General features: G+C 52.5%; 10 protein-coding genes across 10 annotated transcripts; 6 read left to right on the forward strand and 4 right to left on the reverse strand.

Annotated features, from left to right (window-relative positions):
• Positions 1-24: 24 nt before the first annotated feature.
• BO66DRAFT_449698 (alpha/beta-hydrolase) lies at positions 25-1,802 on the reverse strand (the record flags this gene model as incomplete). Its single annotated transcript, XM_025651791.1, has 2 exons — positions 25-1,554; positions 1,612-1,802. 2 exons carry the CDS (start codon positions 1,800-1,802, stop codon positions 81-83), a joined length of 1,665 nt encoding a protein of 554 aa, XP_025508662.1. The 3' UTR covers positions 25-80.
• Positions 1,803-2,244: 442 nt separating this feature from the next.
• Positions 2,245-3,964, forward strand: BO66DRAFT_312240 (Zn(II)2Cys6 transcription factor; the record flags this gene model as incomplete). Its single annotated transcript, XM_025643354.1, has 4 exons — positions 2,245-2,569; positions 2,719-2,745; positions 2,806-3,077; positions 3,137-3,964. The coding sequence occupies 4 exons, from the start codon at positions 2,245-2,247 to the stop codon at positions 3,962-3,964; spliced, it is 1,452 nt and encodes a 483-aa protein (XP_025508663.1).
• Positions 3,965-3,989: 25 nt separating this feature from the next.
• On the reverse strand, positions 3,990-4,391 carry BO66DRAFT_433952 (GNAT family N-acetyltransferase; the record flags this gene model as incomplete). Its single annotated transcript, XM_025650737.1, has 1 exon — positions 3,990-4,391. The coding sequence occupies one exon, from the start codon at positions 4,389-4,391 to the stop codon at positions 3,990-3,992; it is 402 nt and encodes a 133-aa protein (XP_025508664.1).
• Positions 4,392-5,687: 1,296 nt separating this feature from the next.
• BO66DRAFT_467500 (putative MFS transporter) lies at positions 5,688-7,967 on the forward strand (the record flags this gene model as incomplete). Its single annotated transcript, XM_025652573.1, has 8 exons — positions 5,688-5,763; positions 5,816-5,892; positions 5,952-6,022; positions 6,081-6,372; positions 6,418-6,489; positions 6,546-7,259; positions 7,338-7,442; positions 7,505-7,967. The coding sequence occupies 8 exons, from the start codon at positions 5,688-5,690 to the stop codon at positions 7,751-7,753; spliced, it is 1,656 nt and encodes a 551-aa protein (XP_025508665.1). The 3' UTR covers positions 7,754-7,967.
• Positions 7,968-9,878: 1,911 nt separating this feature from the next.
• On the forward strand, positions 9,879-11,478 carry BO66DRAFT_433954 (arrestin (or S-antigen), N-terminal domain protein; the record flags this gene model as incomplete). The annotated part of the gene is made up of 2 exons (XM_025650738.1): positions 9,879-10,083; positions 10,142-11,478. 2 exons carry the CDS (start codon positions 9,879-9,881, stop codon positions 11,476-11,478), a joined length of 1,542 nt encoding a protein of 513 aa, XP_025508666.1.
• Positions 11,479-12,675: 1,197 nt separating this feature from the next.
• On the forward strand, positions 12,676-14,722 carry BO66DRAFT_364107 (glycoside hydrolase family 18 protein; the record flags this gene model as incomplete). The annotated part of the gene is made up of 6 exons (XM_025645148.1): positions 12,676-12,858; positions 12,942-13,313; positions 13,403-13,462; positions 13,527-13,596; positions 13,672-14,207; positions 14,301-14,722. The coding sequence occupies 6 exons, from the start codon at positions 12,676-12,678 to the stop codon at positions 14,409-14,411; spliced, it is 1,332 nt and encodes a 443-aa protein (XP_025508667.1). The 3' UTR covers positions 14,412-14,722.
• Positions 14,723-14,729: 7 nt separating this feature from the next.
• On the reverse strand, positions 14,730-16,395 carry BO66DRAFT_407614 (NAD(P)/FAD-dependent oxidoreductase; the record flags this gene model as incomplete). The annotated part of the gene is made up of 2 exons (XM_025649070.1): positions 14,730-15,671; positions 15,766-16,395. 2 exons carry the CDS (start codon positions 16,393-16,395, stop codon positions 14,730-14,732), a joined length of 1,572 nt encoding a protein of 523 aa, XP_025508668.1.
• Positions 16,396-16,957: 562 nt separating this feature from the next.
• BO66DRAFT_433957 (DUF3237 domain-containing protein) lies at positions 16,958-17,624 on the forward strand (the record flags this gene model as incomplete). The annotated part of the gene is made up of 2 exons (XM_025650739.1): positions 16,958-17,227; positions 17,283-17,624. The coding sequence occupies 2 exons, from the start codon at positions 16,958-16,960 to the stop codon at positions 17,622-17,624; spliced, it is 612 nt and encodes a 203-aa protein (XP_025508669.1).
• Positions 17,625-18,010: 386 nt separating this feature from the next.
• Positions 18,011-20,126, forward strand: gmdB (general amidase GmdB; the record flags this gene model as incomplete). The annotated part of the gene is made up of 5 exons (XM_025643333.1): positions 18,011-18,319; positions 18,407-18,682; positions 18,774-19,718; positions 19,796-19,883; positions 20,011-20,126. 5 exons carry the CDS (start codon positions 18,011-18,013, stop codon positions 20,124-20,126), a joined length of 1,734 nt encoding a protein of 577 aa, XP_025508670.1.
• Positions 20,127-20,388: 262 nt separating this feature from the next.
• On the reverse strand, positions 20,389-25,099 carry BO66DRAFT_387669 (DDB1/RSE1 family protein). Its single transcript, XM_025646363.1, has 4 exons — positions 24,621-25,099; positions 22,367-24,440; positions 20,895-22,179; positions 20,389-20,836 (listed from the first exon to the last, which is right to left on the reverse strand). The coding sequence occupies exons 1-4, from the start codon at positions 24,862-24,864 to the stop codon at positions 20,810-20,812; spliced, it is 3,630 nt and encodes a 1,209-aa protein (XP_025508671.1). The 5' UTR covers positions 24,865-25,099; the 3' UTR covers positions 20,389-20,809.
• Positions 25,100-25,268: the final 169 nt, after the last annotated feature.

Here is a 25,268-nt window from a genome sequence, read left to right on the forward strand (position 1 = left end):
TCGGAATTCATGGTAGCATATTCATTGAAGATTGCCCTGACTAACTTACATGGACTGGGCAGGTAGGCTGAAGTGAGATTTTAGACTTTCTTCTGCCTGGTAAACTTGCCCATGTTCATCCGCTTGTTCACGAGCGAATCTACCCCGTCAAGCCACTTGGTCCAGGTCCTGCCGTTCCCCATGGCCAGTATCCGTTTCATACGCGCATAGTCACGGATTGGCTGGTCTTCCTCTTCGCTCTGGACCCCATGAACGCAGTTCTGACCCCAGACTTTCCAATGACCCCCCGGTGTAGACCACGGTGCTTCACCGTACGCGAAGGCGATCCACGCCGTGGCGAAATCCCGAGCCATAGCTTTCTCGTCGTCGTTCATCTCGTTGTCCAGGTTCCTGAAGAGATACAGGAGCTCGATGGCGTGGTATGCGGTACCCTCCAAGGGATTTTTGAGCCGGGACCGTCGGTCAAAGTGATAGAGGTACAAGGCGTTCTTCTCCCGCAGCGAAGCGCAGAGCAGCGAGGTAGCGTAGTTGGGGATCTTGAAGATTGCGTCCCCACACATGTGCTCCAGGCGCGTGAGGAATTTTTCCGAAGTTAGCCCATCGGGTTCGATCGCGTACTCTCGGAGGATTCGGGTGGTTTCGTCGGCGTTCTGGATCTTGCTTTGGAGGGTTTGGAAGACTGTGTCGTAGGTGTCGGTCAGCATGTTGAGATGGAAGATCACTCCTTCGTGGTAGACGTCGCCCAGCATGTAGGCTTTGAGCCAGCGGGGTGGCTCGTGGACCTCCAGGGGATTGCGATCGTAGAACCACCCGTCAAGACAGGGGTTTCCGGTGCCAGAGAGAACGCCCTGGATGGCGGCGGTGGCGTTCGCGAGTTCCTGCTGGGGGAGTTCACGTAGGCGGTCGAGCACGTCTGGGGCGGACGGGTTGATGTCGAAGTACCGACATACGGCGCGGAAGTACTCTTCGTGTTGCTCCATGGTCCAAGGGGGGATGGAAACGGACAGGCCGGACATGCACACGGCTCGGTGGAAGCGCGGCGGGTGGGCAGCTACCAGATGGTTGCTGATGGAGATCCCACCGGCCGACTCTCCCACTGCTGTGACTTCGTTAGGATCACCGCCAAAGGATGCGATGTATCGCTGGACCCATTCGAGGGCGACCAGCTGGTCTGTGAATCCAAAATTTCCGCATCCTTGATAGCCGTCGCGTTCGAGGTCCTGCTTGATGGCTTGGCTGGCTAGGAAGCCGCCTAGCCCGACGCGGTAGTTGAAGTTGACGCAGACGATGGGCTTGCCGATCTTGATGCTGTGCGAAACAAGGTTCACGCAGTCGAAGATTGGAAGGTTGGCACCTCCGTAAAGGAGCGAGCCACCGTGTACGTAGACGAAAACGGGTAGCTTCTGGCTGTTTGGAGCATGTGGAATCACGATGTTCATCACGAGCCCGCGCAGCTCGTCCACTTGTGGGATTTCTGGGAAGTGTGCTGGTGGTGGCACTGGCGTTAAATCGTCCGAGTCGTCGCCTTCAAGCATTGGCCGTGGGACATCAGCTCTAGAGATCCTCGTCAGTGAGACCAGAAATTTGATCAGTATAAGAAGTATAGTCTACCCCAATTTGGTCCCGTCATGGTGGTCATTCTCCCATGTGGTATTCAGCTCTGAACGTGTCCAACGTTTGCGAAGACGAGCATAGGGAATGCCACAATACTGCTGGACCCCGTTTTCATATTGCAAACCCTCGAGTCTTCCAAGGGATTGTAGCTCAGTTGAGCATCTTGAGATCGGAGTGAGGAAGGACATAGTAGCCTGGTGAGAAGTATTTCGTCACCAAGACTGCATGTCTTCCTCCGTTGCTATTTATGGAGGCACCTGCAGCATCCATTGTTAGTGTTAGATCACAGGGTCATTTGCAAATGACTGAGTCAATTGATGCTGACTCGTTGCAAAGGATGAAACTGTTTACGACTACAATACTCTGTACAATGCAAAGGGAAATAAGGTTGATGCTGAGCTAGACCTAATACAGCAAGTCGACCCAGAACCCGTCTGATAAGCTACTGTGACTACTAGGTAGTTATCGGCCAGGTACATACGTTGTTATCTCTCCGACTTTCCCCTCACTCACCCTCTCTACGTTGTCTGATAAGGGTCCACATTTTAAGCAGGTCTTTACTTTCCGCTTCTGCCTATCATGACCTCAATTTTGGTCTGACCTTCGTATACTTCATGACACCGATCAGGAATGTCGACCCCTCATCAGCGATCTCATCACGGCTGCTGGACGTGCAAGGCCCGACGCCGCAAATGCGATAGAACGAGACCCAACTGCCAATCCTGCATTCAGCGCGGGCTCCAATGTGAGGGATATGAGGTCCGGCTGCGATGGGGAGCCGGCATTGCATCGCGAGGCCGTTACACTGGAGCAGAAGAGCCAATCGAGACCTCCGTACCTGCAAGGCGCAAAGGACGGCGGCGTGATCTGAGTCGTGAGAGGCGCCGAACCCAGCAAGAAGTTGCATATATCGCCGATGTGGGGAAGACGAGGACTACCGCATCCCCTCCTTGCAGTGATAGTGCATGTACCGTGTCCCATATGTTCTCCATCTACCGACGTACTGGCCTCTTGCTAACATGTTTGAGGCAGCTTATGATGCTAGCACTAATTTCTCCTCTGACCTGTCTCCACTAACGTCCCCCGAAGCACGACAGCGATCAGAAGAAGACGATGTACTCTTCCAGAGATGTATGCAAATGTTCCCTTTGGCCCCGTGTCTAGGGTGATGAAGGATTAATTATTGTGCAGTCCTTACTTCAGGTGTTAACACTCTACACTCAACAACCACCGATGACCCTGCCAGTCTATTGGGAGCGCAACTTCCTACACTTTCTCAGCAATCCGATGCACTATACTTCATCTGCCTGGCTCTCCAAGTTTCAATATCCGATGACATTGGTCCTCGATTCTTCGAGTATTATGACGCGGCTCTGAACCATTTTAGATCCGAGCTGGCACACAGTGCGTCATACTTGCCGGATGGTACACTTGCAGCGGGGCTTCTTCTCTGCAGCGTTGGGGTGCGCTCATGTCCTTCTTAACCTCCTGCCTCCATCAACAACGATACTAAATCAATCAGGTTTTGCGTGGCACACCGTGGACGATGCACCTCCGAGGTATGTACAGTATCATTCAGTTGCAAGGGTTCCGAAACCTTCTGTCCGAAACCAGTACATTCCGCACACATCTATTCGAGGTAATGGGTGTGATGGATCTTCCTACTTTTACCATTGGTCGCCGAAACTCCTGTCTTGGTTTCTGGAGAAACCACTGTCGAGAACGCAAAGACCCCACTGCAATCAATTCAGAAATAGGTCATGATGTCGAGGTGGTAAGCGGCCTTCCAAGGTCTTTACTCGATATTTTCTCCTGTATTGGCACTCGAGAGGCCAACGAAGAAGAATTTTGGAATTGGCCTGGTGCCCAGGGGACGTTGCTGCAATGCCAGCTGTGGGAAGCTTATAGATCGGCGGGAATTCTGGCCCTGAGACATCGTCGCTTGCACCGATTTGATGATATGATCGTATCACAACCAGAGAACACTCAAGAGACAGCGCTACGGAAACGAGCTCTCCCTACCACGGAAGTGCTTGTGTTGCGCATTTTCAGTAATCTGGATGCGATCTTCAGAGCGACGAAGGAGCCTGAGGGAGCAGGTACTTTGCTTCTGAATGCGGTCTTCTACCCTCTGACTGTTGCTTCATTGGAATCCCATATCATGAATGAAAGACCATTTCTGAAAGCCTTGATCAAAGGCTGGGGTGACAACCTTCATGACCCGCCTGGGAATGAGCGACTCTTGCAGATCTTGTCGGAAATCCTCGAGGAATGGTGGATATCTATCCCTGAGCAAACCAGCATACATGAACTTGCTTATGTGCGAGGGTTGGAGATTGCGTTGTATTGATCAGGAGCATACAAGATCAAGACACTTAGGAACTGAGTTTCTGTGCCTGTCGAAACATGAGCCAAACTTTGGCGATGTCTTTTTCGTCGGTCAAATCCACTTTTTCAACAACCTCAAATCCTAGCTTCTCATAGAAGTTCACATTTTGCTCCGCTGTGCACTCTAAGAAAATTGGCGAATCCTGAACACGATCCAGAACCCACTGCATCGCCATGCTGCCTAATCCTCGGCCTTGAAGAGAAGGATGAACAGCCAATACTTCAAGATACCACAGATCGTTTACATCATATCTTTTTCTGATGGCGTTGAGTGAGTCTTCGTGAGACTTCAAAAGAGTTTCCACGCGCTGCGGTGTGACTGGGTTAGCATCCATCATGATCAAGAACTGTTGTTCTCCAGTTTGGGGAGAGCAGGTATCGACCTTCATTTTTGCCCCATTGTCTGTAACTGGGCTTATCAGATCCAGAAACCAAACCTTTGCAGTTAGGAGTAGCCTTCTGATCGTCCATTTGAATTGCCTGGTAGGCGGGTACAGCATGATAGCTACGCCAGCATCCTTTTCATCACGAGAGTCTGGTATCTTCTGGATCACGGCTGAATTTTGTGACACCTGTCGATTTGATGGAAACAAATGTGCAATCTGATCTACCGGAGCCGATTGAAAAACAAGTCCCTCAGATATGAACCGTTGTACCCGACGATATTGCCAGTTGAATGTGCTCGTATGCTGCCTCATCCATGGAGCAGCAGCAGGCCGTAGCCATCGGATCAGCGGGTCATTCGAGAACGAGAGACTGATTGTGTGTGCGACTGCGCTGACTGAACGAAGATCTATTCGACTCAAGGGGGTCATTCAAAGTCGTTCAGCAAATGTTATAAGCAGGTGACCAAACCATCATGAACTCGAAAGAAATCCAAACGAGGAGTTGAAGCCATCTGCTTAGGTATTGGGACCCAAAATTCATCCGATAAGACACCAGGCTGCTACTGGCCCTCTGTCACCACGAACGAACCGCCTCTTTATCGTCTGATGGCAAGGATGAGCTTGGGATGAACTTGATTTAACCTATAGATAAGTACAAGTCAAGGCGCTTGTCAGCCTAGATCATCCACATCATCACACTCTGAATGTTTGTGGCAAGGTGTCTACCTTCCTTCTTGGGATCGGCTTTGAATCATCTCCAACTTGCAGCGTTTTGAGACGTTTATCTTCAAGTTGACACCAATCCGTTCGGCATGAACAACAAATGAAAACACAGAGTGATTGATTTTGTGTGATGCTATATCTAAGGTAGCGAAGCGCCTTCATACTAGGTAGCCCGAGGCTATACCCTTGTTGGCAGGTCGACCCCCAGACCCGCTCTCCCTTTCCTCGTTGGGATTTGATCAACTCCTCAGGACTCCGTCTGGGTGGATTGAGGCGTTTTCTTATCTATCAGTGCCTGGTCTAAAGACTAAACACTCGGTTTCCCCGCATTTCGTACTCACTCCAATTGCACTCGTGATCTACATCGCCATCATCTATCATGATAGGGTTTACGGCTCTTTGAAATGGAATGTCGGGGACTCCTTGCGCCACCAAAGGCGTGAGTCTGCGCGGGCGACTATATATCATCTCACCCAAAGCATACCTTAAGCCTGACTGTGGAAGCCATCATCAAAGGCCTTTCTGTGAACATTTTCTCACAATTCAACTATCTTCCTTTGCACTGGGCGAACATTGATGGCAGGCCACAGCTCGCTATCTCAGGATCGAGTGGAAGATGACCTACCTCCAGGCACTTTCCTCTTCGTCAAAGGTAAGAATTTCTCTTACATGATAGCAGCCTACAGACTGACAATGAGATACAGAGAGCGAGGATGAGACTCAAGGTCAGCAAGTGATCCTCCTCAGCCCGGTTCCTTCAAGCGACCCCAACGAGCCTCTGGTAAAACACCTTTCTTCGAAAGACAAAGGGAGTTCGCTAACACGCGTGGAGCGAGAAAGAATTGGAGTACCGCGCGCAAAGCTGTGAACTTCACACTAGTACTGGCAGTCACCTGTCTCATTTTCACTGCGTGAGTCGGCAACTGATTAACAGCCTTTGGGGCTCATGGCTGACATCTTCACCTATAGGCTTTCAATTCAACTCATCTTCTGGCAACTGATGGTGGTGGACTTGAACGTCACATATACCCAACTGAATCGAGCCATGTCGGTTAACTCGGTAGGCCTATCTATGGGCTGCGTCATGTTTATTCCCCTGGCGAAGAAATATGGGCGTCGGCCCATTTACCTAATCTCCACCGCGCTGATGCTTGTAACTGCCTTCTGGACGGCAGAGATCAAGAGTCTCTCTGAGCTCTACATCACAAACCTCATTCAGGGTTTGGCCGGTGCGACAAATGAGGCTATTGTCCAACTTACTGTGCGTGTTCTTGCCTCCGGAAAGATGCTGCGCTAACGTCATCAGATTGCGGACATCTTCTTTGTGCATCACCGCGGTACAATGAACGCATTGTATATGACGATGATGATGATTGGTGTAAGCCTCTGATTATCGAGTCTTGATCTTGAGCATCGCAGCTGACGTTGAGCAAGAGCTTCCTGACCCCCATGGCAGCCGGCGTGCAGGCGACCCACCATGGCTGGAGGATGTCATACCGTACGCTTGGCATCTGTAACGCCATCATCTTTGTACTGTTCATGTTCATCTACGAAGAGACAAAGTACACTATGGTGATAGATGGAGTTCACGAATCGCAGGAATCTATCGATGAGCCTCATGTGGTGCCAGCTTCTAGCACCAAGGGAGATAGCAAATCGGCCATCGCGGAAGATATAATTCCTGAAACTGAAGCGTCCAGCGCTGGACGTGTTGAGATCGACTTGAGGGTCCCAATGAAGAGCTGGCGGCAGAGATTGGCTCTCGTGACGTACACGCCGGAACCTATCTGGCCATATTACTATCGGCCTTTTGAGATCCTTTTCACGTTCCCTGCCGTGCTGTGCTGTGGCCTGCAGTATGCGTGTGGCGTCATGTGGCTCACGATCATGTCAAGCGTTCTTTCTCTTGTCCTCCCGCTCCCACCCTACCTTTTTAACCCGGAACAGATCGGCTTCATGAGCGTTGGACCATTCATTGGGAACTTAATCGGATCGTTCTACGGAGGGTATCTCGGAGACCGATCGCTTCGATATTTTGCTCGACGTAACAAAGGCTATTTTGAGCCGGAGATGCGGCTCTATATCCTCCACATGCCAGCAATCGCACTATGTGGTGGGCTGATAATGTTTGGCGTGACTCTGGACCGAGTGAGTGACCTGTGTTTTTTTACTTTTTTATTTTTTGAGTTGAAAGCAACCTTCCTCGCTGACGTGTGGTTCGTCCAGGGTATGCATTGGATCTACCCCAGCATCGGTGGGGCATTGTTCGGCTTTGGCCTAGGCAGTATTAGCGACGCATGCTTGACTCTAGTCATTGACAGCCATGTGTTGGTAAGACGCCATCTTCATCCCACTATAGCGAACGTGTCGAAGGTAGCTAATGCATGGTCTAGCTCACGGGAGACGCCTTCACCGGCGTGGCCTTCATGCGCAATGTCTTCAGCATTGGGATTCCATTCGCGATAAGTCCGTGGATGGAGACCTACGGACTAACCAAGATGTTCATCACCGTTGGATCTATTAGTCTCGGGGTAAATCTGATGCTAGTGGTGATGGTAATCTACGGGAAGCGGTTCCGACGGGCCAAGGCCCATCGGTATCGGGAACTGGCCGCCCAACAGGGCCAGGGCCGGGGAACTTGACCGGGCCGACTGTATGCGAGTGATTTTGGTCGGGAAACACGCGAGGCGGCTGGGCGAGGGCGGAGAAGCAGATCCAAAAGCGCGAGGAAAAGTTGAAAAGACGTGCTTGAATCTCGGTTAAGGGCGGATAGAAATGGAGCGCCCGACGGGGGGGCCTGGTCTGGACAGTGTGGGAACTCCGGGGCGGTTACCTTCGTCTGGGTCCGGATAACATAACAGCAAAGGATAATATAATGTCAAGATACCGCCTGTGGTTGCGATCACTCTATAAGATGGTGCAATTGATTGATATCTTCTTCCTGTTGTTGTGTAGCCAGAGCAAGATGGGGGGGGGCAGCGTGGACAGAACAAGGATTTCTCACGCAGTTTTCTCTTTCTTCCTTCTCTTTCAGGAAAAGCCTGAGAAAGTGCCTTGACCCGGCAGAGGCCACCAATGAGACCGCGTCAAATGCTCCGTCATCGGCAACAGATCAAGCGAACAACGCCCTTGTGGCTTGCGCATGTCATGTCATTGCAAGGGCGTGAGATTTGAAGAAGAAAAAGAAGAAGAAGAAGAAGAAGAAGAAGAAGGCGTGGAGCATCGACTCGTGGACGTCAGACATCGGCTAGCAATTGCGGGATGACTCTTTCTTGCTCGCAAATCCAGCCCCAGTTTGGGCTTAGATTCTGGGGGAGAAGTGGGCAGAGGTTCTATCTGATCAATCAGGATGGTGAGGAAATCCCGAGCTTCCTCGTGATCGTTTTTTGGAAGCCTCCATCAATCAATCTCGAGGGTCTATGCCCAGACCGCTGGGGATCTATGATTAATAATGTTCTCCGTGGTTAACTTAGCATCTGAGTTTCGTGTTCGCATACAAAGCAGTCGAGTCGATCATCCGTCTTTGTCGATGACACGAGACAGCCGATAGTAGCGCCGGGAGAGGGCAGCCGTAAAAGAGATCATCAACTTCATCACGGACTCGATGCTCGAGCGTCAGTCACAGCAGAGGAAGGGGGCGGGGGGGGGATTCTGGACTGTGCTGGCCATGGCCCAGCAGCGTCATCATCATCACCGACTCGGGCCTTTTCCCGCGGACATACCATCCATACATGAGAGGTGAGGGGCGCGCACTGCTTGTTCCGTAGGGCGTGACGCTTTCCCTCAATTGTGTTCGCCCGAGCGATGTCAGCAAAGGGCGCGCGCAACAAACCAGGAGTGGAGGGTCCATTCCTCATGCAAAGCTAAAGCCAGTCCCGACCACAGAATGCGAATCTCTTCCCAGCGGGATATGGGGTACGCTAGTCCAGAATGGCAAGTATTGGGAGAAAACTAAATGAATCAATTGAATCAATTGAATGGATTGAACAAACAGACAAACGAATTGGAGAGGTCGCACGTGCATTTTCTCTTTCGCTTTATTTCCTTGGATTTATCAGCTCTTTGCGTGACTCATCTTGGGTAGGTAAAAGGATTGAGGATTTGGAGGATATTGGCCTTCGGTCTATGAGTATTAAAACCACGGACTCAGGACAGGAACCTTGGTGGTTGATTCTCAATCATTCATCTTCAAAGCCTTTAAGTCTTCACCTAGGGACTTCTTGACTTATTTTTTTTGATACTCAGTAGTAACTAAGTATCAGAACGGAAAACCACGGACATCAAAAAAGAATAGTGGATTCAAACGATCTCCACTGTACCTTTTCTATTACTCAACCGCAACTGCCGTCACCCCATCCCTACATACTTGCCCATTGCCAATTTGCTCCCTGGAATCCATATATGGTACCTTTTTGGGACTGGGGGTTTATTTGGGATTCTCGTTTTCCTATCAAGATCCTACCAATTCTTGTTTGTGTCACCATTGACTGCGCTTGAGTGACTGACTGGTCGGGAATAAAAAGTCCCTGCATCTCGCATTCTTTTTCTTGTGTTGCTTCTTCTTTACTCCTGATCCGAACTTCTCATACTTCTACCTACTTATACTTCCGCCGATCAACAATAACACCCAAACACCCCGTCAGGCAGTCCTGGTTGGCGGTCATTCCATATTCACCAATTGCTCGTTATTGAGCAATATCCTTTCATCTTCACCCGCCCGTGCTCGACAAGCCCAACATTGATTGACTTTCATCATCAACAACAACGATGACGAGTGCTTCGAGCGTGTCGCAGAGCTCCAGCTCTGTCGGGCGCTTCTCGGTTCGCTCCCGCCCCAAGGTCAACATCGACCTGGATGGTCAACACGATGGCCTGGTCAATGTGTACACCACCGGAGACACCATCAAGGGCACAGTGACAGTTACCGTGGACCATGACACTCGTTTCGATGAGTTGGAGATTACATTTGAAGGTACAATGAACACTACATAAGGAGACCATAATTGGTTTAGTTACTGATTGTTCCATAGGCACCTCGCGAACCTCAGTAGAGCGACAATCGATGCCCGGCCGAACAGGCGCTTACCAGACCTTCCTACGACTTCGGCAGCCCATAGAGGATGCAGCATATCCCACTCCACGCATCCTCGAGGCCGGACGCACCTATGACTTTCCGTTTGTATTCGTGGTGCCGCAACGCCTACTGCCTCATGTCTGCAGTCACCCGAAAACCAATATCCACGTCGAGCAATCGCACACCATGCTTCCGCCCACCTTTGGGGACCCCATGCTGGCCAGTGACGGCAAATCGCTTCTCGACGACCTGACTCCTGATATGTGCCGGATCTCATATATCGTTCGTGCAACTCTGCAGAGAAACCCCCTCAGTCAGAACGGTTCGATTGATACCCTCGCTTCGATTGGGAAGAAAGTCCGGGTTGTGCCTATGGTGGATGAAGAGCCTCCCCTCAACATTACGGATGATGAGACCCTGTACTGCGTGCGCAAGGAAAAAGACGTCAAGCGTGGTTTTATGAGGGGAAAGCAGGGGCGCATCGTTGTCGCTGCATCGCAACCGAAACCTATCCAGCTGAATCCTACTAGCAACGACGACACAAGCATCGTTAGCACTGTGGCAACCGTGCATCTTCGGTTTGACCCACTTGGAAATGAAGAACCCCCGCGTCTGGGTACAGTGTGGAGTCGACTGCGAGCGACGACCTTCTATAGCGCGGAGCCGTGGGGCGATTACCCTTCGACTTCGTCCATCCGAACGTGGGCGCAGGTTGGCCGAGGAATGTTCACAGAAGCTGTGCCACTATCGACCATGTGTGTAGCCTCGGCGCAGTGGACCAAGCACACGAGTGCAGACGCCCCCCGCCGCGACTCCATGCACTCGACGTCCTCGACGGAGTCTCTGCCGGGGCCGTCTGCTTCATTCTCCGGAAACATCTTCTACACAGCTTCAGTGGTCGTACCAATCACGTTACCCAAATCGAAGACGTTTGTGCCCACATTCCACTCCTGCCTCGTCGCCCGCATCTACAGCCTTGAGCTCAGTCTCTCTTACCACACCCCCAACGCGAACATCTTGACGCCGACGACATCCCTGAAGATCCCCATCCAGCTGACATGTCAGCCGCAAGTTGACGCTCGACCGAAAAACACCGTGGTCGAGATCACGCAGGAGGAGGTCAATGCCGAGTTCTTCAGTCCTCGCAGTATCGCGCCCCGTTGGATCTCGGAGCCTGAAGTTACACCTCCCGAGTACACGGCCGTGCGCACCGCCCATCTACTTCCAGACCGTTCAAGGATCCTTCCCCCCTCGGCCACAGCAAACCCAGGGCGTATGAGAACGGCCTGCTAATATGCAAATTCATTGATACAATCTCATCTGCAAGGTGCATTGGAAATACTGGCTACGATGAAGGGCGTTATGGTTGATTTTCTTTTTTCTTTTATTTTTTTTGTTGCAATATACCCAATTGCCTGGTTTAGCTTTTGCTATCTACGACTGGAAAAAAGTTTGACTTGGGATTATCTGACTCGACTAGGTAATGCTGAATAGCGTTAATTAATATCATGACTACTAGATAGAGCATTAGACTTTAATGGACTTCTTATGACCTGTTTGGACTTGACAACATCTATTGTAGTTACTCTCTTAGTGCCCGAGTAGAGCGGTGAATGTGCGTTGACGGCAAGGAGCACATGCCAGCGACAGCCGAGTCGGGACTCGGGGCTACTTGCCTGTTCCGGCCTCAATCTGAGGCTATTCCCATCAATATCCCCGTCAGGGCGAAGGAGGTCGTACAAGCCCCTCCACCCATCAGCGGTGACTCGGATGGCTTGCAGCGCATGTTACATTCACGCATCCGTGGGAAACCTTCTTCGCTTGTGCCTGATATTTGCTTCTCTCGCGGCCGTTGCATCATGGGGCTTGTCTCCCAATTGAATTGGTCTGATTGTGAACATCTACTTTGATTTACTCTGTTAGGGATCAAGGCACACGTGAGACCAAGTCAGCCCTGTGAGACAGTCTGATCACTTCATTGATTGTTACCTCGTCCGTTGTCGGTTGTGATCAAGGGCGGTGGTCTCGACCCATCATGGGGCCCAAAGGATGGATTGACTCTGTGACAGATGCTACTCTGGGTGGGTAGGATGATGCATGGCCGAGAGATAACAAACGGGGAGAGGTGTAACAGGTGGCATGCACGTTTGATTCCACTGCTGTGCTGGGTTGACACTTTCGTTTCGTTCCCTCGAGGAGAGAGAGATATTCGGGACGAAGATGGGGTTGACTCAAAGCTGGTGATGACTATATAATGCTGTCAGAGGCCTCACCAACCCTCTCTGCGTCATCTCTGTGACTCTTTCTTGTCCCCTCCTCTTCTTCTCCCTCCCGCTTTGTGTCGTTCTCTCTCTCTCTCTCTCTCTCATATCACAACTTCCTCTCTCCTTGAATTCGCCTACCAGCTTCGATCTTCGTGTCCCTCCTTTCTCGATCAACCCTATTCTTTGTCTTCTTACTCAACTTGTTGAGACCACTCTTTCTCTCACAATGAGAACCATCCTTCCTTTCCTATGTGCCCTGGGTGGACTGGTGATCCACGGCGCTGCGCTTCCATCTGGAGTGGCCCCGGGTCTCTCGCAGGGTCATCACGGCCGTGTGAAAAGTTCGCCCAAGCCTGTCAACTGCTCCCAGCCCCCGAGCTATAAGTCAGTTGCATACTTTGTGAACTGGGTGAGACTCCCCAATCTATAAAACCACCAATTTGAACACTGGGTCACATCATGGATCACTAACACCCTCTTTTGGGGAAACAGGCAATCTACGCCAGAAACCACAATCCGCAGGACATTGCAGCCGAGAATCTCACCCACGTTCTCTACGCCTTTGCCAACATCCGCGCGGACGGCGAGGTTTACCTTACTGATCCCTGGTCCGATGTGCAGAAGCACTACCCGGGGGACTCGTGGAACGATGTCGGCAACAATGCCTATGGGTGTACCAAGCAGCTCTTCCTCTTGAAGAAGAAGAACCGCCGCATGAAGGTCATGCTGTCGATTGGCGGGTGGACCTACTCGAGTAACTTTGCCACGCCGGCGAGCACTGAGCAGGGACGCAAGAGGTTTGCGTCGACTGCGGTCAAGTTAATGGGCGATGTGGGATTTGATGGATTGGATATTGATTGGGAGGTAAGTGTGTCATTGCCGTCGTCATCATGTCTCTCTGCATGCAGGATTTCCAGAAGATGAAACACCCGACACTAATCTCCATACGGCAGTATCCTGCAAATGATGCCCAGGCGAACGATATGGTTTTGCTTCTGCGTGAGCTGCGAATGGTATGTGTTTGATATTGAGTTTACTGGTCCATTTGTCTTATGGCTGACCATTTCTTGCTGCAAGGAACTTGACAAGTACGGACGGGAACATGGCAAGGGCAAACACTTCCTGCTGAGCGTTGCCTCTCCGGCTGGTATGATCTCTTTTTCTCTTTCCGCTTACCCTCCGTCCAGCAAGCACTCCCCAAGCTGACCCACCCCCATCACAGGCCCCACAAACTACAACGTCCTCCACCTCGCCAGCATGGACGCCCAGCTCGACTTCTGGAACCTGATGGCCTACGACTACGCCGGCAGCTGGGGCCCCGTCGCCGGCCACGCGTCCAGCCTCTACCCCGCGGCCAACAACCCGGCCTCCACCCCCTTCAACACGGACCAAGCGATCAACGCGTACACGGCTGCGGGCGTCCCCCCGCACAAGGTCAACCTGGGGATGCCCATCTACGGCCGATCCTTCGCCAACACCGACGGACCCGGCAAGCCCTTCAACGGCGTCGGGGGCGGAAGCTACGAGAACGGCATCTGGGACTACAAGGCCCTCCCGCAGCCCGGGGCCAGCGTGACCGAGCTCAACGACATCGGTGCCAGCTTCTCGTACGATGCCGCCCGCAAGACGATGGTCAGCTACGATACGCCCAATATCGTCAAGCTGAAGGCCGAGTACATCAAGAACAGGTGTCTGGGCGGGGGCATGTTCTGGGAGACTTCGGGGGATCGGAAGGGTCAGGATAGTTTGATTGTGACGGTGAGTTTTGCCTTCCTTTTTTTTGCGTTTCTACCTGGCTTGGGTAAATATGGTTTTACTGGATGTATAGAAGCTGACGCGCTTGGCATACAGCTGGTCGATAATCTTGGGGGTGTCAATGTTTTGGATAAGACTGAGAACCAGCTGGAGTACCCCATTTCGCAGTATGATAACATCAGGAAGGGTGGAGCTGGAAACCCCTGAAATTGGATATCTGAATGGATAGAGACTTTAGAAGGTTTTGTTGATGGAGGCATTTGTTCTGAGTCATGAGCACGGATTTTTGAGATGTTGCTGTGTTGCTGTGTTGCTATGTTGCTATGTAGCTTTCGAATACCATGTCATTCTGTTTCCCCCCCCCTTCTTCTTCCAATGTTTGTTTCTAATTCATGCAGTACTTGCCATTCTTGGTATTTTTGACAAAACAACACATCCGTCCTGTTTACTCTTCTGTCACTTGAACCTCACATACATTGCCGATCCCTTTTGCCAAATACTACAAGAAGAAGACGAAGATATCTCTCACAGTTGCGACGCCCGATGATCGGGGGCCACTCGTGGCAGAACCGATCTCTTGATCCGCTCCTCAGTCACGAACATCTGATCAGGCACCCATGAGAGATCCACCTCTCCGGCCAATCGTCCATCGTGGGCCAACACCATCATGCCCACTGCTTTCCCACACAGCCAAGCCTGCACCATGCCTTCGCCCGAGAACGCACACGACAACCATTCGGCTCCAGGACCTCCCCCTCCCTGCACTACTTCCCCTCGGCCAGACGCAGAATGCGGGAGCTTGCCGATCCACGGATATCCATCTGCGCTGAAGCCCATGTTTCCCGTCCACGCCGTGTCAACATCCCGCTCAGCGCTCCATTCGCCCCAATGCTCCTGGTCGAACGCCTTCTGGAGTGTTGTCTTCAGATGGTTCAGCGTATACGGCGGGACTCCCTCGTTATCAGAAGCGACGCCCAGAGCCATAACCCCTCGATCTGCATGCTGTCCAAAGCCCCCTCCCAGCATCATCTTGTTGGCTGTCTCCCCACCAGAGGGCAACTGAGTCAGGTAGTCAAAGCCATGCTCATAGTTGAATAGCCAGGAGTGCTCGGTTCCCTGTGGTCGGAAGCTGCGTCCTGGGTTCTGCGCCGTCATTGTTCCTTGGATGGGGTAGATTCGGCCGCGCAGTCCCGGCACCAAGTGACCGACATGCGCGTTCGTGCAGTGGATGACATGACGTGCGCGGATCGTTCCTCTCGGCGTGACGACCGAGTATCGCAGTGCGGACGGGTCTGTGGATGTCGCGTTCTCGCGAAGAGCCGTTACAGGCGTCTTGGTCTCGATCCGGAGGTCCTTGGGATACTGCTCGCGCAGACGGGCCAGTAAGCCCGTCACGAACCGATACGGCCACATGGCGCCGGCGGGCCCGGCGATGGCACCTCGAGCGTTTGGGGCCAGACAGAACTCCTTTTTATTTCATTGTAAGTGTCTAGACCTCGTGGAAATACACACAGCCTTTAATGTTTCCTCGGATACAATAGAAGTCGGGAGGCAAACTGACCTTCGGGATCTCGGCTTTTTCGAAAATCTTCCATTCCACCGTCTCGGCAGGCATACACTCCTTGAGTCTCCGAATAGAACGCACCGTCTCCACCCACTTCTCGTCATCAAAATGAACGCTCAGGAACTGAACTTTCCGGGCCTGGGCAACCTCGCTCAGCCCGTATTCGTCTGCCACTCGAAGCAGCTCCGCCAGATGTGCGAGGCGGAATCTCATGGTTCGGATCGCAGTCTCCACTCCATACGTCTCTTCGAAATAGCTGAATTCCTCCGCGGTCTCAAGGATGTGGCCCCCATTCCGGCCCGTCGCGCCATGGCAGACCTCACGGCCATCGAGTATAACGACAGACGGCCTCTTTTCTTGGTTTCCTTCGCCAAATGCGTTCAACAATAGGGTCCTAGCGATGGAGGCGCCCGTAATCCCGGAGCCGATGATCACAACCTCCGCTTCTGTTGCGAGTTCGGCGGATTGCAAGCTTGCGAGCTCAGAGAATGGGGGGTCTTTGAGCCAGAAAGAGGGCATGCCGTGAGGTGCTGGAAGGCCTGGATCGGCGAATGCGCGGTTCAGGGCTTCTTGTCGGTCCTGAAGAGGGACTCTAGGGTCGGAGAATGCGGCCTGAACGAAAGCCATGACCGAGTTCTTTCTGTCTCAGGGGAACGAGGAATTTCTGAATAGCAATTATGATATATTATGGTTTGGCGATTGCAAGATGCTTGTGGACGATTTAGCTAAATGATACGAAGGAGTGAGCACTTTGACTGACGAGTATTCATGCAGTAGGTATGCCAGACCAGAGCAATCGGAGAGTCTGGCTAATCGGAGCGTTAGTATCAGGTACACTCATCTCAGTATTGAGTTCGGGTTCCTCGCGCGCCGAAGATTGACAATTGATAACAGAACTTGGAAGGTTTAAAGGACAGGACTCGGCAGAAGGGTCGACCTGCCGCATTAGGAAGTGACGATAAGCATCCATTTCCCCGCAGGTACCATTCGTGATGCGGGGCTCACCAACTTTACTTACATGAACCACACCACTCGCGTCCAGCTTCTATTCTGAGCCCCAAAGCGAAAAGCAGATAAATCATGGCATTGCCGCGGTACTCTTGTGCTCAATTCAACTGGATTGAATGGGGTACACCAGCAATTGAGTGATCAAGCTCTCCAAACAGACCCCCTCCGACGCAGCAGCAATATGCACTCAACCCAAAACCACTCCTCCTCCCCCGGCAATGCCTTCTACCCGGAGACCCCTCCCATGCGCCGCCCGGACCTGACATACCTCTACCGCCTCGAATGCGACATCGACAAAGACGAGATCAACCTTGGCCCCCCCCACGCGGCGGGCGTCATCCGGAGTATCGCGAACATCGTCGGTGGTACCTTCAAGGGGCCGGGGGGGCTTTCAGGAACCGTCCTACCTTTGGGGGGAGCGGACTGGTCCACCATGATTGAAGGGACGCATGTGAGTATCCACCACTCGGATTGTCTCAGGTTCGATGTCTGATCAAAAACTGCAGTCCATCACGCTCGATGCGCGCTACACGGCGAAGACCGATGACGGCCACTACCTGTATATTCAAGCCCATGGGCTTTATCGTCCCGGTCCGGGGACGGCGTATGCGAGACAGGTGGCGGAGGATCCGTTGTCACGCCCGCCGCCGACGGTCACTCAGGATGACGTGGAGTTCTTCTCGCACCTGAGGATCGAGGCAGGACCCGGGAAGTATAACTGGTTGAATGGGCTGGTTTGTGTTGGGGTGATGACCTGCGTAGAGGATCGGATTGTCATTGATGCGTACTATTTGACGAATTTTGGGGGCGTGACGCCGGACGATGTGGTGATGAAGCCTACCAATTGAGACATTTGGAATATGATTTCTTTCTTCATATCTCGGCCCGCATGCATAAGAACTGAGCAGAATGCTTGAACATGATTACATCTCAGTAGATAATATGCTATGTCCCAGTCAGCACACTAGACCCCACTGACAACCGAGGTATCCCAAATAGGCAAGTGGACGCACTATGACTTAGTAGATTGTGTTGATCCCCTCACCTCTGCTCACTGCACAGCACGATAAGCCCCTCTCCTCTCCTCTTCCTCGCGGCAGATCAAGTCGGAGATGAACTTGTCATTCGAGCCAAGTATATAAACGTCCCAATTGGCCCCTCTTACCCAGGTGAGCTCACACAATCTTCCCTACCTAACCCCATCATACTCCCGCGATCGTAAGTCCAACCAAACATGACAGTCACGAAACTCTCCGACCCCGAAGACTGGCGCGCCCTCGTCGCCCACAAGCGCAAGCAGCTCGACTCGCAAATCCCCTCCGCCTGGCGCCTGACCGACTCCTTCCGCGCCTCCCTGCCCGCCAACGGCCACCTTCTGGCCTTCGACGCCGTCGCCAAGAGCAACATCCTCACCTCCGCAGAACTCGACCTCACCGAGAACTACACCGCGGGCCAGTTACTCCAGCGCCTCGCCTGGGGCGACGTCAGCGCCGTCGCCGTGACCACCGCATTCTGTAAGCGCGCCGCCGTCGCGCAGCAATTGGTCTGTCTCGTATCCTCCCCACTTGCGCTTCCAGTCGAGTTCTCCCGCCGGACAGACACTCACACTCCCCCTCCCAAAAAAATATAGACATCCTGTTTGACAGAGCACTTCTTCGATCGAGCGCTCGAGCGAGCAAGGTATCTGGATGACTATCTGACGCGGGAGGGGAGGGTCGTCGGTCCGTTGCATGGGTTGCCGGTAAGTCTCAAGGATAGTTTCCGCGTGGAGGGGGTCGATACCAGTGTCGGGTATGTGTCGTTTCTGGGACATGGCCCGGCGCAGGAGAACTCCGCGTTAGTTCAGATGTTGTGGGATCTGGGGGCGGTGTTGTACGTCAAGACGAATGTGCCGCAGACTATGATGGTGAGGGATACCCTCAACTTTGGTGGTTGATTTCACTCTGGGAGAGTGGGTGCTTCCTCTCTTCGGGTCTGCATGCTAACGACAATCCCAGACAGGCGACTCAGACAACAACATCTACGGCCGCACCCTGAACCCCCACAACACGAACCTCACCGCCGGCGGCTCGACGGGAGGCGAAGGCGCCCTCGTCGCCCTCCGGGGCTCCATCCTCGGCGTGGGCACCGACATCGCCGGCTCGATCCGCATCCCAGCCCTCTGCTGCGGCGTCTACGGCTTCAAGCCCTCCACCGCCCGCATCCCGTTCGCGGGCCAGGCCAGCGGCGCCATGGAGGGCTTGCCGGGCATCATCCCCTCCGCCGGCCCACTGGCTCAATCCTTCGAGGATCTGGAGCTGTTTATGTCGACAATCCTGGACGCATCCCCTTGGCGATACGACAGTTCCGCCATCGCAGCGCCTTGGTGCAGGCCAGCGGCCATAAACCAGCAGCAGCAGCAGCAGCTACTAACAATCGGCATCCTCGGCGAATGCGCACACTTCCCGCTCCATCCCCCCGTGAAACGCGCCTTAGAGAATGCAGTAGACGCCCTGAAAAAGAAAGGCCATCGCATCGTCTACTTGAACCCTAACAACGACGACAACAGCACCACCGCATCCTCACCCTCACCCTCATCCTCCACAACCCTCGCTCTCGCAACCAACCTCGCCCACGCCAACCGCCTCAGCTTCCAATACTTCATCTACGGCCCCAGCGAAGATCACATCACCCCCAGCGGCGAACCACCCGTCGCCTCCGTCGCGAAAGCCAGTTCCCCGATGTTCACAGGCCCCTTTCCCGTCCCGATGGACGAGACCGTCTCCCCATTCACATTAATCGATACCCTCCACAAGGAACGCCAGAAGTACAGCGACGCGTGGCGCGCGACGTTCGTCACCAACAAATTAGACGTCGTCCTCGCCCCGGGGGCCCAGAACCCCGCCGTCGAGTGGGATACCTTCGGGTGGCCGCCGTACACCCTTGTGTGGAATCTGGTGGACGTATGTTGTGTTTCATTCTTGCGCTGTGGTCATTGATGATAGGGATGTATGCTAACAATAGCTTCTGCTATCGACAGTATCCAGCCTGCATCATCCCCTACGGCAAGGCCTCCAAGGTCCTCGATCCGGAACCGATGATTCTGACGGATGGCGTGCAGCCGAGTTGTATGTCGAGACCCTCTATCTTCCCCTGCAGCTGGCTGTAATCTTCGCGTGTGACTGGATATATGCATGGTTGAAATCGCTATGAATCACTGGATATTCTGTTTGACTAATGCTGGAAAAAATGCAGACCATCCCGACGCCGTCGACGGTGCGCCCTGCGCGATCCAGGTGGTTGCGCCGCGGTTTCACGACGAGAAGTGCTTGGCGGCTGCGAGGGTCATTGATCGGGATATTCGGTTGTAGGATTGGACCTTGGTTATTGGATGGAGTTGGTTGGTAAGGCGATCGATAGACGGTGATTTGGTGGGTCAACGAAGAAGTTGGAGAAGTTATATCGGTAAGTTACCTTGTGTGCCGTTGACAGTGTCGAATGCATCATCCCTCTGGTTGAATAGAAGTAGCGATGCAATTAGCATGAGCAGTCGCAGCAGCTACAAGTACAGTAATAATAAGCTATGCAGGGAGCATTCACCACGGAAAGAGAATCAATCCTCATGCAGAGGACATTATATCATATTGATTGCTATGAACAAACCGAGGCTCGAATCTAATGTAATGTCCCGACTATAAATTACGATGAGATCCGTGGCAGAACAGCGGATAAAATCGTACTCAAAGATCGTCGAGGGCATTTCCGAAGAAATACCTTTTCTCTCGTCTCATACCGATCTGCACTCTTTCTGATGATAAAAGTACAGCGGCATCCAGCTCAAGATTATCCGAGAGGGGAAAACGGAAAACCGAGCGAGGCAAGAGACATGCAACAGAAAGTTTCTACCGGTCTACAACCCACCAAACCCGAAAATTCGAATGGCGGAAACTGTACAAGTGATGATGATGGACATTGCGATCAATTATGGGTATCTAGGAACCCGCATACACGAGATTATCCCGATTAGACGCCAAGAATCTCCATCGTTTCAAAATCAGTAAGCCACCCTGGTGCGCATGTCCTGCATTCTTGGTTAGCTATCGTCACGACGAACTCAATACCACGGGAAAGTGACTCACCGAAATCTTGCGCTCGATCTCGCGCACGGAGCGATCAAGCTCACCGGCAATCATCATCTTCGTGTCATTAGGCAATAAGAAATACATCTCACACAGATCTCCGTCAATGACACCCTTGACGGGTGCATAGTAGCTGCGGTAGATCAGGTGGTCCCGACCAGCGAGAGGAGGGTGCTGTGCAGCCAACTGCATCTCCAGGTTTTGGAAGAAGTCGACATCCTCCCGACTGATGAAGGGAACCAGCATTCCAATGGTGCCTTGGAAACCAGTCCAGACGAGAATGTCGCGTCCTCCCGCCACCAGCTGCGTCTTATGCAAGCTGGTCGGAATGTCCTGGGTGTAGACATGTATCATCAACTCCAGGCGGTTAGGGGTTCCGTGCAGATAACCACGTTCGTGAATCAGATGGGCACCCGACCCATCCTCATCCGCTTCCTCGGAAGTCTTCTTGGGACAGCGCAGCAGCCAAAGATTGCCAAATTTGTCACCACCAGCAGTTGTCTCGTAGTCGACCATCGTAGTGGTGGTTGTCCAGCGGGAGAGCGAGTCATCCACGAAAGGAATCAGAACATTCTCCTGGTATTTGTAGACGACATAGGTGACACTCTCACGGACATCGCTAACAACAATTCGACTTCCTTGGGTCTGCAGACCGACGATGGTCGTAGGCACAACCGGCGCCTGACACTTACGGAGAAGTTGCTTCATACCGAGGTCATAGATTCGCAGCAAAGACCCAAGACCGACGATAAGACGGCCTTGGAATCCAAGAAGGGCAAGAGGAGGGTCGTCAACCTTGGTCTTGTGAATAAACTCCAGCTCTTTACCGTCTTCTTGGAAACGGTAGATGTGGATGTACCCTCCGGCAGAAGACTGAGGGTTGACCGTCATGTCTTTGACAGTTCCAACAACCAAGAATGTCTCATCGTCCTGACTGGTGAAGGGGACTGCTGCAACGCTGACTGCGGCCTCGTTTTCTTCAAGCTCCACGGTATAGATAACTGATTTAGCTTCCAAGGGATCGACGACCTGGATGCAAGAGGCCCAGTGACCAGAGCCTCGAGGATAACCGAATTCTTCCGGTGGCAAGACAGTTACATCTTCACCACGGGGTTTGGCATCCTCGAGCAGCTGTGTTCTCGTGGCAGGAGCAAGGACATTGTTGTCCGACTCGATGACATAGAATAGCGGCTGCTCTGGGTGCTTCACAAAGCGTCGCGGGGTGTATGCAAGTGGAATTGACTGCTGTAGCATGTTGTTGTCGAGCTTCTCAATGGAGAAAATCCTGAAAGCCACAATTAGCTTGGTTCATGACACAACATCCAGACAAAAACGGTGTGACAGTAATGATCTCAGTAGGAACAATTGGAAAATAAAATAAAGTTGATCCACATAGATATTCGGATCCCTTGTGTTCATCATATGATCGGTGGAGAAGTTGGGAGAAGGATGAAAAGAAGGGTCAAACATACCGTAGATTCTGTCCTTGAATACCAACCATGCCTTCCACGCACTGTTCACTCGAGAAGTTCCAGCCCCATTCGAGCCCAACATAGTCAAGTGGTGTAAGCATGAAGCCCTTTGTTTGAACATCCGAGTAGCCCAGCCAAGGACGAGAACTGAGCGCGAGAACTGCAGTCTGTCCCTTGACAGAAACCTGGAACAGCTTGACGGCCTTGGATCCCAAGAATCGTGTACGAGTATCTGATAGTTCGCCAGTAACCTCATCAAGCAATGTTCGGAGGTAAACACCCGAGTGTAGTCCGATGTGCAGATACAGCGTCGTGCCTCCGGAGCTAGAGTCCGCCATCGACATGATGTTCAGAGCCGACGGGGCCGCAGTAAGAGCCTGAACAGATTTGCTTTCCAGCGTAGTATCTGGGTCCAAGCTAAGAATACGCACAGTCGAGTCATCACACCCGACCGCGAGGAACGAGCTACGAACACGACCCTCTGGAACCTCACCTAGACTCAGGCAGGTGACAGTACCAGTCATCTGACGGCGTTCATCGTACTCAGCAAGGGAACCGTCCGCATCCATCTCAAAGTACACGATTTCTCCAGAGCTCAAAGCAACAGCAACTTGGCGTTCATTTGTAGTCGCTGCCACAATTGACCGGTGCTGGGGAGCAGGCCACTCGTTAACCCGTCGGTCGGCCAAGATGTGTCGGATACCACGAGGGTGGATCTGAATCAACGAGTCCTCGCCGAGTTGTTGAACAGCAAGCGTTGGGGCAGTGGAAAGAAAACCGGTGTCGGTCACTTCTTCAACCGTCTCGCCGATACTGAGCACAAGTGTGCCGTTGGCGAATGAAAGAATAATGTAGGCATCGAACTCATCCGCGCGAGTCAGCTTCGTGGTCCACACCGCAGAGGGAACGCTGGGAAGCTCAGACTCAACGATCTCAGACACCTCTAGACCGTGTTTCAGCGTTCTAAAGGTGCTGCGAGCGCCTGTGCCAGATATCGTATAGATCTGAGGAGCGTCGTCTTCCGTCAAATTCGCAACTTTGCTGTCGATCAGCGGATTCAGCGAATTGATTGTCTCCACGAGATTGAGGTTCTCTGCGGCTCTTGGCTGGAAGTAGACAGGATCACAGGCCACTGTAGGATCCGGATTGAAGTTCTCGCTGGAGAATTCAATCTCCTCGTCATCATCTCCCAGCTTCTCAAACTGGTAGAAGTGATGATTACCAGCTTCGCTTGCCACATACAAGAAACCGCTCTTGAGAATCAACAGGTTGGAAGCGACAGGAACGGTGTCAAAGTACTTGATCTTGAGCCGTCTCACTTCGCCTGTGAGCTGACCATTATCGTCCTCAACCATGTCAATGTTGAGCTTGAAAAGGTCGCCGTCATCGGACTGCAAAAGGAAGAAGAAGGCTCCTCTCATCTTATGCATGACACCGGCGGTGATATGCCGTTTGCGCTCGGGGTTTTCAGTGGCACCCTTGCGCCGCGGAATAGGCACGCGGAAGGCATCTTGGTTCGAGTGACGGTAGGTGACGCTATCTTCCCCACAGACCAGAACACCGCTGGGTCCATCTGCACCGCCAGGGACTTGGAAAAGTAAGGATGCCGTGCGATCAACGGGATCAGACCACTTGCGGACAACGTGATTGAGACCGAGGTCCAGCTCATAGTACACCAAGTGCTTCTCGATCTCTTCGAAAGCACGTCCAGTCGGATCCTGATCCGACTCGGAATAATCCACCTCCAGTGCCGCAAAGATGGGGTTTTCATATCCTACATCCAGAGCGGACATGGCAAAGACCAGTGTCTGTGGCTTGTGAGCCTCAAGCGGTGAAGAGATCGTCAGCTCGGCCTGCGAGTTCCGATTCAGAACATAGACGAGCTTGTTCTTTTCCACCGACGCCATCATGCAGGCTCGACCCTTAGGGTCGACCGCCAGATACTGGCCCGGAACCACTCGACGAACGCCGGACTTGCCAAAGGTCTCGAGGTGAATCCTATGGAATCTATTCTGCGCCGCGACATACTCGATGATGGTAATGCGTCCAGAATCCGAGCCAATGATAATATAATCTATAGGCAGGTCTCAGCACCGTTTTCACGACTAGCACCCAGCATCAAGGTTCGCCGACCGGGGCACGTCCCATCACCGAGTAGGACGGTTCGGCAGAGATGGATCATGCTGCCCGGAAAGCTTGGAAAATCACTATGATGATCTTGGACCAGGCAGGGGCAGAGAATAATCAAGCATACCTTTATTGCTACCAGCTAGCCTGAAAGCTGCCAGAGAGCGAATGATGCCGAAGACATCCTGTGAAAAGAGCGGAGTGACCTTGCCCTGTGTAGGATCGGGACGGTGAATCGTCAGCTTGGAGCCGGACGCTGTGACGATTTGCTGCTCCTTGGTTCCGGCGAATTGACCCAGAATAGCTTGAGTCACAGCAGTGGGAGGCTGGATCGTCAAGGAGTACATGAACATGTGCGAGGTGGTAGCCATGATGGGCAGACTGAGCTCTCACAGAGCTTGCACCGGAAGGAATGAAAGAGGGGAGGGGTGTGTTATTTACGTCACGTCACAATTGCAGGCAGGGAAGCACTACAGTGAAGGCAGTCCCATTGCTGCCGAGAAGGCAATTGAGAAGGGAGGACTCTCGAGAACGAGTGTCCTCGCAAGTAGAGGGGGAGGGGGAGTGGGGATGAGGATGAATTGTGAAGGAGGTCTTGTACGAGACAGGACACTTCCAGGGTTAAAAGTGTGAAAATTCCGATGCGAGAAAGGAAATGAGCTTGTGCTGTTTGCTTGGTTTGTGATGTCACGTGCATTACATACAATAACCGGTACTGGTATCAAGAACCCCCTCCAGTTACTCAAATACTGTTCTAGACCGTATGGCAGCACAC

The sequence above is a fragment of the Aspergillus aculeatinus genome (genome assembly GCF_003184765.1).
Source record: "Aspergillus aculeatinus CBS 121060 unplaced genomic scaffold BO66scaffold_2, whole genome shotgun sequence".
NCBI classification, from domain to species: Eukaryota; Fungi; Ascomycota; class Eurotiomycetes; order Eurotiales; family Aspergillaceae; genus Aspergillus; species Aspergillus aculeatinus.